The 13,399-nt window shown below is 41.4% G+C and overlaps 1 protein-coding gene across 21 annotated transcripts in view; it reads right to left on the reverse strand.

Moving 5' to 3' along the window:
• ARVCF (ARVCF delta catenin family member) overlaps positions 1-13,399 on the reverse strand; it is a 270,629-nt gene that overhangs the window by 69,364 nt on the left and 187,866 nt on the right. For all 21 annotated transcript variants that reach the window (XM_068701183.1, XM_068701187.1, XM_068701180.1 and 18 more), the window contains 2 exons: positions 12,349-12,956; positions 4,196-4,695 (listed from right to left, as the gene is read on the reverse strand). In XM_068701183.1, the coding sequence (XP_068557284.1) occupies positions 4,196-4,695; positions 12,349-12,956 (1,108 nt within the window). The remainder of the gene's footprint in view (positions 1-4,195; positions 4,696-12,348; positions 12,957-13,399) is intronic.

Consider the following 13,399-nt stretch of genomic DNA (forward strand, 5'->3'; position numbering starts at 1 on the left):
GAAAAAAGCACTCTGCATTACATTTACCAAGGACTTCTTGTTGTACGGTGGTCCTGTACATATTTACTGGACACATATAGACTTGTTTGCACCATTCCAAGTCCCAAAGAGTGGAGCTGGGCTTCTTGGAGTTGAATGATGGTCAAGATCAGAACCTCCATATGAACTACAGTGTTGCAGAACACACTTGGAAGAGGGACATTCTTCTGACAAGCCTTCTCATAGAAAATGTAATCCGAAAGTTCAAGACAGCACAGTACTTCAATGAGAAGATGGTGCTGGATCAGCTGACAGCATCTTAGCATACATGAATGCCCAGCAGTTGTGAATTCTGAGTGAGCTGATCAATCAGAAAGATTCTATTATAGTCTTAGATCAAAATACATTCTCCGCAGAGCATTTTGAAGGTCAATCATTTTTCAATTAAAATCAGTTTGGCAATATACAGCAGCAGGAAAATCACGTTCTGCACCACTTAAAATCTGTGCAATGTCGTTAAACAACAAAATTACTTTCAACTTTCCCACAAAGAACAAAATTATTCATTAATGTTACCAACTTCTGATTGCTTTTCAAAGAATGTAATAGAATTTTGGTCTTGCATATCTGATAGGAACATTTGCTCCACAAAAAACCCTTATCACTCAAGATAAAAAACTCTTGCAGCTTTCCCAATCAGAACAGATTTCGTTCCTTATCAGCTTAATCCTCATTTCCCTCCATTTATCAAGAAAATGATCCACTGAGAGTTCAGCACTATAGTCCCAGATTAGAGAGGGATACAACGGAGAACTCTGTGGAATATTTCTCGTCACAATGCTACTTGTGATTTACTTATGGACACTGACAGTTAAATCAAGCTTCCCTCAGTGCAGTTGATGGAGCCATTTTGTAACTCCACACATTACAAAAGCAAGAAAAGGAAGATCTGTGATACCTTATGATTGTATCTTGAGTTTTGAAGGTATTTTTTACATGCCTCACAAATTTGTATTAGCCTGATGTACATCATAGTTTAGTGCCATTTGCAGTTATATCAAGACCGGCTGGTGAAACAGCTGTGACATTAACCCAGAGGTTCTCAATTCCACTAAAAACTGCATTACCTGAAAGGGGAAAAAAAGCTACAGACTTGCTTACCCTGGCAGCAGTGCTCTATCAGTATATTCAGCCTGCTTCCAAAATTGCATTTAACTTATGTTCTCCAAAAAAAGTATATTCTGGGCAACATTCAAGTGAACACACTTCTGACATGCTATTCATGATCACGCATTCAGCAATGGACTTCACACATCCAATTCCTTCCTCATGCTTCCATGCAGCTGCATCTATTTCTTCTGCATTTTCCACATGTTGCTGTGCCTTTTTTCCCCACTCCATTAACCCACTGACCAGGCCCAGCTGGCTGGCTGGGCTCATCCTGCCCTGGACAGCTGCGGCTGCTGTGTCAGATCACTAAGTTAATGAGAGGTCCTGGAGCTGTACTACAGCCAAGGACTCTCACAAATGAGAGAACAATGCACACTTCTGCCAGAAAGCACCCTCCCCAGCTGCAAATGATGGGGCTTCTTTGATACTCCCATGTAGCTCCTGTCCTGCAGGCAGGCAGTGCCCCACACCCAGAGAAGCAAAACTTCAAGACTGGAAGCGCTCTAGAATTCAGGCATCTAAATTATTTAAATCTCTTAGGAAAGCAGGATTATTTCATCAGCCATCCACATCTGGGATAACCAGCTGATTACGACTATCCAGCCTTCAAAAAACAGCCAGTGCTGAATTACAGAAATAGCAAAGCACAGGAAAGGCAATGCCTTATACCAAACCTCAGCGTGTAGCCTTTTAGAAGAAATAAACAAGCAACCCCTGTATGCAGTTGCCTTTTCTTCCATTTTGATCTGAAAAAGATTTTTTTTTTTTTTTTTTTTTGCATGGCTGCAGAAGTCCCCAGAGATTTCATGCTAGACAGAAGGAAAAACTTTCATGGCAAAGGTGATCTTTGGCTTATCACCTAGGAAAAGTTCCCTGGTAGGAAGTCAAGATTTCTACCACGAGAATGCCAGAATTGTCACCTGAATTTTTGAGGCTGCAAAACACCATCTTTTTTGTAGCAGCCCTGGCTGAATGCTCTCTTTGCCTTTAAGTTGGCTCTTGAGTTTCTCTCTCTGCTGTCCTGTGGATCATATTTCTGAGTGAACAATTCCACATTATCAGCTGAAGCTTTGAACACTGGCTGCAAAGTACACCAGCATCAGCCACACAGGCATTGTTGGAATACTCTTCTCTTCTATTCTGATGCTTCAGTGTCTCACACCGGATCTAGTGATGTCGTTTTAGAAGTGGAATGAAATCATTCCTAGTTAGGTGGAGATTAAACGCATATCATCTGTTGCTGGACATCTGTTTAGGTTAATGCCCTCAGTATTCCTGGTGTTTCTCAGTAAAAAGAAATAAAGATCTTTAAATAGCATAAAATGAAGTGGAACAAAAATACTATATTTAATTAGCAGGAGGTACTGTCAAATAAAATTTATTTGAACTGTAAATCTAATTAATCAACTGGAAATCAAAGCAATCACCATTTAGAGTGAAAAGGGAAAACATCCAGTTTGTTTTTGCCATCTCAAAAGTGACTGATTACCATTTAGCATTATAATGATATTCCTTCAGAGTAAATTACAGACTGGTTTCTCCTTTCTTGAATCCACAGAAATAAATTTATTCCTTCTCAGCACTCCAGAAATGAGTTTTGAGTAAACTAGAACAGTAGATAAACAGAAACTCTTTATTTAAAAAATAAAATCAAGTCAGCCATCATACTAAATGAGTGCAACAAATGGAACATAAATACTACCTACAGAGCTTCCACGCTAGGAGACCAAGCACACACAGCAATCAAGGCAAAACCAAAACACGCTACACAGAGCTCTCCTCTAGCAGCTGTCTGGAAAAGGACTGGAAAAAAATATCTGGTTTCTATATTGTGTATTTAGACCCAGTATTCTCAATATGCTATAATGGTGGGGGGAAGAACGGTCGGAACACCCCAAGCCACCGTTCATCTCAGAGAATTTTGATTACCAGTAAAAACCTGGACAGCTGCCATACTTTTGAGGCGATTATAGAATTATGATGTTTACTTCAAATGGCTTAATCCACATTGTAATAGAGTCTGCTTGGACAGTCCTACACTGATAAGGTAGCTAAAACGTTTCAGTCCTAGACCCAATTCTGCATACAAAAAACTCTCCAAATTTTTTTTTATTCTGGCACTGAAATCCACCACAGTTCCCCTGTTTTTTCCCCTGCTGCTTCTGAGAGGAACCAGGGAAATCCATTTCACTCCTCATGAGCTACGAGAGACTGAAGAACAATATATTTTCTCCTTAGTTTAGGAGCTGACATACTTTTCCACCCTCTTCCACTTAGTGGCTGAACTTTGAAACTTGGCATATACTTTACTACTCCTTTTGGATGATGTCCAAGACTAAGTTCAAATAAAAATAGGTTGAATAATGGAGTTCTAAGTGATTGAAAAATCCCTGGAAAGTGTGCAAGAGCTCAGTATCTTCAAAATGTAATTCTCCCTTTTCCGATTGTAAGGGACAATCCACGTGTCCACCAGAACATCTTGCAGCAGGCTCCTTAAATTCTTTGCATTTCCCAACCCCCAGCTCCAGGAGTGCTGCAATTTATGTACAGCCTCAGACGCCCCGGCACCAGGGTAGGAAGCGCTCCTGAGGAGCCTGACTGTTCTATCAATATAAAGGAGTTGGGACATGGCAGCGGGATCGCTTTATGAGAGATTAACAAGGAAAGTTTTAGATTAGCATATCTTACCTCATGATTATAACACACTGAGGGCAGGCACAGTACAAATTACCTGTCAGTGGAGTTGCTATAACTCATTTCAGCTTCAGTAACTCAACCACATGCAGTTGCACACTACATCCAAGAAGCACCATCTATCTCTCAGCACTCACGAAAACCAGTGTGTGCAACATATACAGATGATTTGGATTTCCTCCTAAAGGGCACGTTTGCCTTAGGCTTTCTCATACCACAAACACTGAGCAGCCTAAGAAACAGCTGCAGCCAGTGATCTAAATTCAATCTTCTAGTCTCCAGAAATTCTTGTTCCTGAAACTGAAAGGACTCCTCTAAAGAATAATATATTAAAGAAAATTCAGACACTGACCTGTAATCAGCTCTCTGACTTCCATGTCATTTGTTTTTCGCAGAAGTCTGATCAAAGCGGGGATGCCGTCACAGTTCTTTATAGCCACCTTGTTTTCATTATCCTTCCCGTAGGAGATGTTTCGGAGAGCCCCGCAGGCCTTACGATGGACCTCTGGCTTCGGATGGTCGAGCAGGCCCACCAAGATGGGTATCCCTTTAAGGTGCCTCACGTCCTTTTTGATTTTGTCATTCTCATAGCACAGGTGCTGCAAGTAGGCTGCGGCGTTAGACTTGACTGGATCAATAGGGTGGCTGAGCATGGCGATGACTTCGGGGAGGTCGGGGTCCCTCCACCTGGGGTCTTTGCGAATGCTGTCGATCGAGGGGGAGCGCTTCCCCAGGCGGTCAATGCTGGCCATGCTTCCTCTCTCCGGCTGTGCCAGCGGTGCTGCGTAGCCACCATGAAGGTAAGGGATCCTTTCTTCAACCATCTCTGTCTCGATGGGGTCATCGTAGCCCCTGTAAAAAGCAATGGTCCCAAGAGAAAGAAAGAGGGGGGGGGAAAAAACACATTTAAACATTCTGTGCCCCTGAGTCAGTATGGAGATTTCAGCTGTCATCAAATCTTTTAATATCACTAACATCATTTGGAACAACCTATTTACACTTTCAAATAATTTATTTGTAGTAACTTGAAAATTAAAGTGTAGCTGAGCATTCAGCAGCAATGGGACTACAGCACTGTATTTGTTTGGCTAGCAATGAAATGATGACAGGAACTGCAAGTCATCAAACAGATTGCTTTCATTTTGGTCACTTAGCAAAGCAATTATGATAGAGCTGGAATACATTTAGTAGGAAACACTGAGCTTCATTAATGCCGTTAATTCTGCGACAAACCAAAACTCTAATTAAAGGCATTCAAGGCCTGGGCAGAAAGACACCGCAGACACTTTTCAGCAAGTCTGAGAAGATCCACTGCACTTCCATGACAGAGCTGATGCTCACACGAGCATACTGAATTCATCTACATAAATAAGGATTTGTCAAAGATGACTGAAAACCTAAGGCTGAAATCCAAGTGCATCACAGAAGTCCACCTTGCACAGAATCAGTTGGAATAAAGGTAAGAAAGAGACTGATGGTCAGGAGAGCTGGGTCTAACTTCTAACACCAGAGTAATTTGCTGGACATCCTAAACAAGTCCAGAACTCTGAGCTTTCCTCCCCTTTCCACCTCAGCAACCATCCTGGATGTTAGACGCTGTTTGAATCCTTTGTAGGGTTAGAATGAATGGCACCCACCTTGCTGTGCCTTCCCTGTATTGAATTGAGGTAAGGGCAGCCAAAACCAGCGAACACACCTATTTAAGATATGGCTGTCCTTGTTCAAACAAAGTGCAAATTTACAGTCTACACAGCTGAAAATATACAAAGGCAGCATATTCGCACACAACAAATGTCCACGTTAGTTACCAAAAATAAATAAATCAGTGTTTGCCAAATACAACCTTCTTGTTCTTTATTTGCAACCACTGCAACTATAATCCTCAGCCTTCACAAAAAAAATCCACACAGATCACTTCCTACCATGAGCCACTAAGGCATGCATGAGATTTATACGGAAAGAAATGTACAACCTGTAAATTTGTTTCTGAGACCCACTGATACACCTGATCCTTTATTCAAAGGGCATTGTAGTTATCCCAGTCAGGTAAGTAGTTTTAATCGCTGCAAAAGGAGTTATAAAACTTTAATTTTAAGCACTGGCTGATGTTATTGAAAAGTTTCTAACGTACAGAAGGAGATAGAGATCATTAGAACTCAGAAAGAGAATGGAGCTTGCTATTATCCTAAAGGGACTGCTCATTCAACTAGATGCAGGGGAGAGAAGCAACCGGAGGTAGAGACTGGACTTAGTATTGCACAATTAATGCTTTTAATGTTAAAAGCACCTCTACTGACCTTAAGTTGCTTTAATTGTTGTTCTAAACCATAAACTGAATGAAAGGATAAAATGGGCCAGTATCCAAAGCTCAGAATGAACCTGAAGTTATTTGTGTATGTATAATTCAGTACTTGCCCTACACAGCCACTTCTAACATCTGGACAGCTGTTTTATTTTCTGTTGCAGAACAAAGCTGCTTCCATCATTCCGAAAAGAAAGCAACAACACCGAAAAGATCTACTTTGTGCATATACATAAGAAAGAAGTATTAACAAAACCCCTGAACTGCTACTCAAACTACATTTTGTTTTTATATCTGCAAATTAGGCACGACCAGAATTAAAATTACAACAAAAAGAAATTATTTTCTCAAACACCTCCTTTAGTTAAATTCTTATTGACAGCACAAAAGTAAAAGATTAATTTTGGTAGTTGCCCTCTGCACAGCTGTTGCATGCTTGACTTGGTAACTTACGATTCAGCACTTCTCAGCCCTGTCTGCAAGGTAACCATACACCACCTCCCTACACCTGCACAGTTAAGTATCTCTCCTTGGCATCCATGCAAATACACAAAGATAATTAATGTCTTGGGATGCAGTTTGTTTGCATTATTGTGATGAAGCCTTCCAAAAAGAACCATGCAGATGGGTCCGTCTCCCTTATGCCATACCTTGTCTGCGCCACACAGAGTTCTGTGGTTCTGTAACATTTGCTCAAAAATAAAACTTAAAAAGTAGAACTGCAAATTGTGATGCTGTCATGATATTAGAGCACACCACATAACTCTAATACCTACACTACCTTTTTTTTTTAATTGTCAATCAGGTTATTAAATATGAATGTCAAATATCTGAAATAAAGCACAAAAAAAAAAAAAAGGAACACACCCTAACTTTCTGCTTACTGGAACAAAGAAGTTTCTCCTTCCATTAAATTGATACAAAAACTGATGCTTTGATGGTCCCTCTCTAATGTGGTATCCAGAACACAAAGCTGTGCTAGAACAAAATACAGGATGATGATGAGTGTTTCATGTTGCAAGGAAGAGGCTGCATTCCTGAGTGCTGTGAGTATGGATGGTTCAGGATGAATTGCACAGGCGATGGAGAGAGCAGTACTGCTTATAACCCACCAGGTACTGCCCCGCTGCCAAGTGGTGACCACAGCACGTACTGCTGGCCCCAATCCACCGCAGAAGCGAAATGTCCTCAAAGAAACAGAACCTGAATGATATGGATGCTGACGAGTGATTTAACAACTGTTGTATTTTCATCCAGTCCCATTCTGACGTGAACTGTTCACTACTAACCAGCTGAGCGGCTATACTGGGAAGAGAAGCTACTTGACACAGGAGGAGGAGTAATGAGAACCTCAGTAGATAGCCACCTGTGCTCAGGTGGCCAAAGGCTCTTTACTCGTGGGACCAAAGAAATCTGGTAGCGTGCCAGGGTTGCTGAGAATGAGCATCTTGACTTCCATCTGCTTGTAGCAAGGCAGCTGAGTTTATAGGATGCTGTGGGTCTCACTGATCACCTGTCTCAGGGAATTGATCAAAACACATTCTAGCACAGACAAAAACTAGGAGAGCGCTTGTGGATTTATCATCTTCCTTGTGGCTTCAGCACAGGCACATTTGAGTAAACAGGTGAAGGATTTACACATTTAATCCCCAGCAATTTATACAAGAGTTACATTCATCACAGTTTGCAGCTGGTGTCTGCTTTTGGATAAAAGACCAAAAAGGTTTGGGATTTCAGTAGCGAACTTTGTGCCAAAACACCGAAGAGGAAATCTAAAGGCTTTGCAGAATGAGCTCCTGCTTCTGCCAGCCTCCGTTCCCTGATGGGAGGACGTGCAGGAGGATTCAAAAACTGGATTGAATTTTCTGCTGAGACAAGTCCGAGTTAGGGGCCATATGGCCCCTAACACTGAAATCACCTTGACTGGAACCACCTAAAAGCTGCTAATGGACGAGCTGACTCAGGCTGCAGCTGCCACAGAAAACTCAGCCATACATCAATCTTCTGTTACCTGTGTCCAGATCAATGAACTCGGATCAAACAAATTCACTCTAGGGAGAAGCCTCAGAGAAAAAAAAAAAAAACAAAACACCACCAAAATTCTCCAAACTGACTGCATTTGGGCTCCACCCCATTCTGCCCAGGTGTGTCTGACCCAAACAAGACAGCGCCCCAGCGTTAACTACACCCTGGCATTACTCTTGCAGTTGGCTTCTAAATCAAAGAGGCTGATTTACCGTGACAGACGTTTCCCCAGCTTTAAGGGTGCCTGCATGGGTGCTGCTGGAAGACCAGACTCGAAGCTGGTAGAGTTAGGCCTGAAGTGCTGACTGAAAGCTAATCTGCAAACATAAACCTTTATATTCTAGTTTAATAAGAGACCACAAGTAGCATGTGAATAAGAAATGTGTGGTACCCATATTCTTGCACTATCTATACATAATAGAAGCAAGAGAGACCTAGTTTTACACTTACTTAATCTAAAATTTGGCCCATTTGCTACTGGTAAAAACTTGGATCAGGAAGTAGCCAGCAACAAATAGCATTAGTCTCTTAAATCAGACCTCTGACAGGAAATTTAACAGCAGAAAGCTGGTTTGTTGTTGATTTCCATTAACATTAGAAATTCCCATCCTGTCTAGTCTGGGATGCATGGCAGCAATAGCTGCTCCAGACTGTGTGTGTGTTTGTTTGCTGTTTTTTAAGGGAAAAAAAGTCCCACGGATGCTAATACAAGTGCAAACTGTAGCGATGTGCTATGGAAAGAAATCACTACAAAGGCAAAAGAAAAGTAGAACAGAAGACCATTTAAAAAAAGGATGAACTATGACTGGCCATTTTTTCCTGCTCATTTGTGTTAACTGCAATGTAATGATAAAAAATATTCAAATAATTTTAGGGATGTCTTCTGTGAGTGAAAAATACTCAGCAATTCCTGCTTGTCTTTTAAAATGGCTGTATAAAAAACACCTATCACCACTATGAGACTACGTATTTTTAGAAACTATAATAAAATACTCGTTATTTAATAAAGACAACCCACCCAATGAAGAAAAAAAGGACACAAACCCAAGTAAAGATGTGTAAATACCTTCACAAGTAAATCTGAGCACTACTAGATCAATATTATACACCCAAATGCCTTTCCTCTCACCCTGATTTGTTATGCAATCTGACTTAATCCAAATCAGAGCACACACTGAGGACAAGAACATCAGATGCCAGGTATTCCTCTTTCAGAAAATAATATAGGTTAGAGCAGAGACTCAATATAAAAGAAATGAGGACCAAACCCAGCCACACACGCTGAAGAGCAAACAGATGGAATATTTGCCTGTGTGCACTTGTCTGGATTTGTAAATGCTGGTGAAGAGGCACATTTTCCCCCAAATTTAAACAAAACATAAGTAGCTTAAAACGAGGCTGGTGATAACAGAAGAGCACAATGGATACTCATCTCTCTGATCAATCAGGTGGAGCAGGAAAGGAGTGGGAAGAACAATCTGTAGTTGCAGTTCCCTTGACTAGGATCCCCTACAGACGCTGCCTATCACATACGGGTGAGAACTCACCGCCATGGATTTGGATGAGAAACTTCCCTCTGTGCTGAGACACAACACCATCACAAGCAGTAATGGACAGGAAGGACGCTTTTTTCTATTTTAAACTACCGGAAAGTGAGAGCATCGTATTGGGAAGAAAAGTTTTTTAAAGGAAGAGAAAGAGAGAATAACTTGAATTTCTACAGCAGTCAGCTAACAGAAGAATTCAGTTCCCTCCCATCATCACTCGATGAAGTTGCCCTACCTGAAAGTTGGTGTGAGACAGAAGACCTTCTAACAGTGTTATTATTATACCTACTCTACACAAAATCTTTTTAAAAGTGAAGGTTCCACCAATTTATCACATTCATTTCATCATTTTCGCAAGTAATAACCTCTTCCAAAAAAACCTAGGGAGAGAAATAATCAAGTAGTAATTACCCTCACCTAGTACAAAGCGTTATTTATTGTCATTAGTTTCTGGCAGATCAGTAGCATATCTGAAACGCAGGTTTATTGAATTGTTCAAGTATTTCTTTGAAATGTCAAAAAGTAACTACTTCTGAAGAGGCCCCTCAAACAATCTTCTTATGTGCTCACAAGCTAAAGTTTGCTGCCACAGTCAGGCTAATTACTTGTCAAATCCTCTTGATCATATTAAACATGGAAAAACTCACAACAAAAGGAATGCAAAACAAAAATTGTGAATCGGTCCTATCCAAACTGCAAGGAACAATAAATCAAAAGGATGTTTAAAAATATATTTTAAAAATGCAAATAGGCAGGTTCTGAGGAATGCGTTCAATTATTCATCATTCACAGAGTCAGAAAAACGTTAATAAAAACTTTAGAAGTCCTGTTGCCTGACTGTTCTTAACTAGCACTGTAAACTTTGCTTAGATGTAGGGGTATAAAACCTAAAGTTTGATAAATCAATCAGTATTTTGGCACCTGGAAAACCCTCAACACAGTCCCAGTTGTTAGCAAGCTGGCAAGAGCAAAGATGACAGAAGGGACTTCCAGGAAGTTTTGGCAGATATGCCTTGCCACCTTGTGTTTTTTTCTTTTTTACACAGATGACAATTTGCAGGTGCTTGGTGATTCCATTTAACTTTAGAATGAACTTCCAGAAACGTGAAGGAAGATAGAGCTATGAAAGGGTGAATGAACCATCAGCATTGCAGTTCTCCTACTTTGAGGAGTTATAAGAAAAAAACAAGGAAAAGGCCCACGCAAATCCCACCACCAACTCCTTTGGCTGCTGAAGAGAAGAAGCCTCTGGACAGAGAGAGGTGTCACGTCGAAGGACAACCTACAGACACAGAGGCTGCTGGGTTCCAGCCACTCTTTAACGCTCTGGAAACTACCCCAAACTACAAGAAAATCATCTGAACTGAATCCATATCAAAGCACAAATGACGAGGCTGTGACTTCATGAAGACATATGCAAAATTTGAACACTGCTTGAAGAACAAGAATAGAATTTTATAGAATTTTTTCAGGTTCAGAGAAGATGATTTTCAGCCCAGTAATAAGACTACTCCAAAGCTTGTTTTTTTTTTTTTTTTTTTTTTTTTCCCCTCCAATGCAAGAGCTGATAGCTGCAAGCACAGCATAAACAACTAATACCAGAAAATATGGCACAAAACAGAAATGACCCTTGAGAAGGGACTGAACCAGAAGTAATTTGTGACTGGTCTCTTCAGTTACATTTAGGGCAAACACAGATGCTCTCATCTCCCCTTTATTTACACTGACAGGATAAAATAACAATCCGATCTTACAAAATGGTTGAAGCACTTCAGTGAGGTTCTGCGCAGCCTTGTCACACAGCTGACGGTGTACAATAAACACAGGCCCAGGAGCAAAGGCTGTCAAACACCTCACAAGACAGCTTTTATATAATGAGGCATCCCTTCATCACCAGGTATCAGCTCATCTGCAACCAAACAGCTGTTCAAAATTTTTCTTTGGCAGATGTGTGCATAACCAGACCTGTCAGAAGTCTCACAGGTTACAATTCCCTTTTTTTACCTTGCTAGTGTGGGACAGCACTGGGAGAACGCAGGGCAGTCACACTTTAGGAAGAAAAGATCACCAAGCACTCTTCCAGATTGCCTCTTTCTTGCCAAATTAAACATGCACTAAAGTGGTCCAGAAACACAGCGAAAGGGATTTTGAGCACTGCACTCACTCCCTTCTGTACTTCATGTGCATTTTGCAGTTATTTATTGGCTAACGAAATGACGCATTCTACATTGCTCATAGTAGGCTAGGGAGCTCTCCCCTTCCCTAGAAGAAAATTCTTCCTCAAGAATGCGAACCTGTTCTTCCCGCTCTTATGTTTAGGACATGTTTTTTCCTACAATTGCTTTTGAGAAATGATGATCGTTTCCCTAGCCAAGATCACAAGTGCACTGCAGTCCCAAACCAGTTTATTCTTTGTGTCTCGCGTAATGCCTTTCCCACTTCATCCTTCAATTTTCCCATTCTTGAGATTTTAAGATCTTTATTTCACTACAGTGCTTATATTGACCACAGCCACTGCATTTTTTTCGTGACAATTAATTCCTGAACTTTCCAGACCATTAAGAGTTCAGATGTACATATTTAACTAAGCAAAACAACCACAGATAGCATTGCAAGGAACATGAATTTTACCTTCCTTTATGAGGTCTTCCTCTCTCTGACACTCCTGCAGATGTCCTTCGGTTCACAGTAGAATAATCAGGATCCAGTTCATATCCTTCATCATCTACTCCAAGGCTGCGGTTATCATCCTCCAGTCCGTAGGGCTCTGGCTGGAAGCGTTCTGGCTGAGAGCGGTTCAAGTCAACGTTGCTGCCCACTGGCACCTGAGGCTGGGCAACCGGCCCGTAGTTATCCCTTCTGCTTGGCAAAGTGAAGCTCCCATCGTCTGGCCGGTAACTGTTTCCTGGCACGTAGGCGTAGCGAGGACGGTAGTTGACCCCACGGGACAAGCTGCCGTAGTTGTCTGGTAGATCTCCATAGCCATCGTGACTGATATAAGGGCGATACTGGCCCTCGTGGCTGTCAGGGTAAGAATCGTTGTAGCTGTTGTAAGATCTGGTTAACGTGGACGATGCTTGTGGCGTGATGTACCGCTCCCCGTTCTTCATGTACCTCCTGTCGATCGAGTCTGTGTAGCTGCCCATGGGAGACGAGCCATCCATTGACGGCAGGCCGTCGGGTCCAAGCGGGACCTGACGTACTGTTCTGGTGGTGACTGTTTTGACCATTTTGGTAACCTGTGAAATAGCAGTGAATAAATATGTTAATTTTCTCCTTCCTGCACAGTGTGATGAGACACAAGGAGAGCCAGAACAGTAAAACTGGGAGAAAGCACCACGAAACATACAACAGTGACAAGCCTGTTGAATGGAAGCGCTGGGGTACTCCTATTACAAGTTCACATATTAGGTTTAGCATACTGTACCAATAGTGTGAAAATATCTCTACACAGAACTGAAAAGATGGGTCCTAGATCCAGAGTTAAGTGCATTCTGGGACTCGTACTACTAAATCAAAAACTCTGCAGCCAGGTGACAGCACACAGAAGCAGTCCAAAGGCATGAGGCCAGATCAAATTTGCCCAAAATGTTTTCAAGAGGTTATCTTTCCTACAAAAGACTTTATGATGTGGAAGAGCCACAGCCTATCCTCCCCACTATTGACATAAATACGATATCAC

This window comes from Anas acuta, chromosome 17 (assembly GCF_963932015.1).
Source record: "Anas acuta chromosome 17, bAnaAcu1.1, whole genome shotgun sequence".
Lineage (NCBI taxonomy): Eukaryota > Metazoa > Chordata > Aves > Anseriformes > Anatidae > Anas > Anas acuta.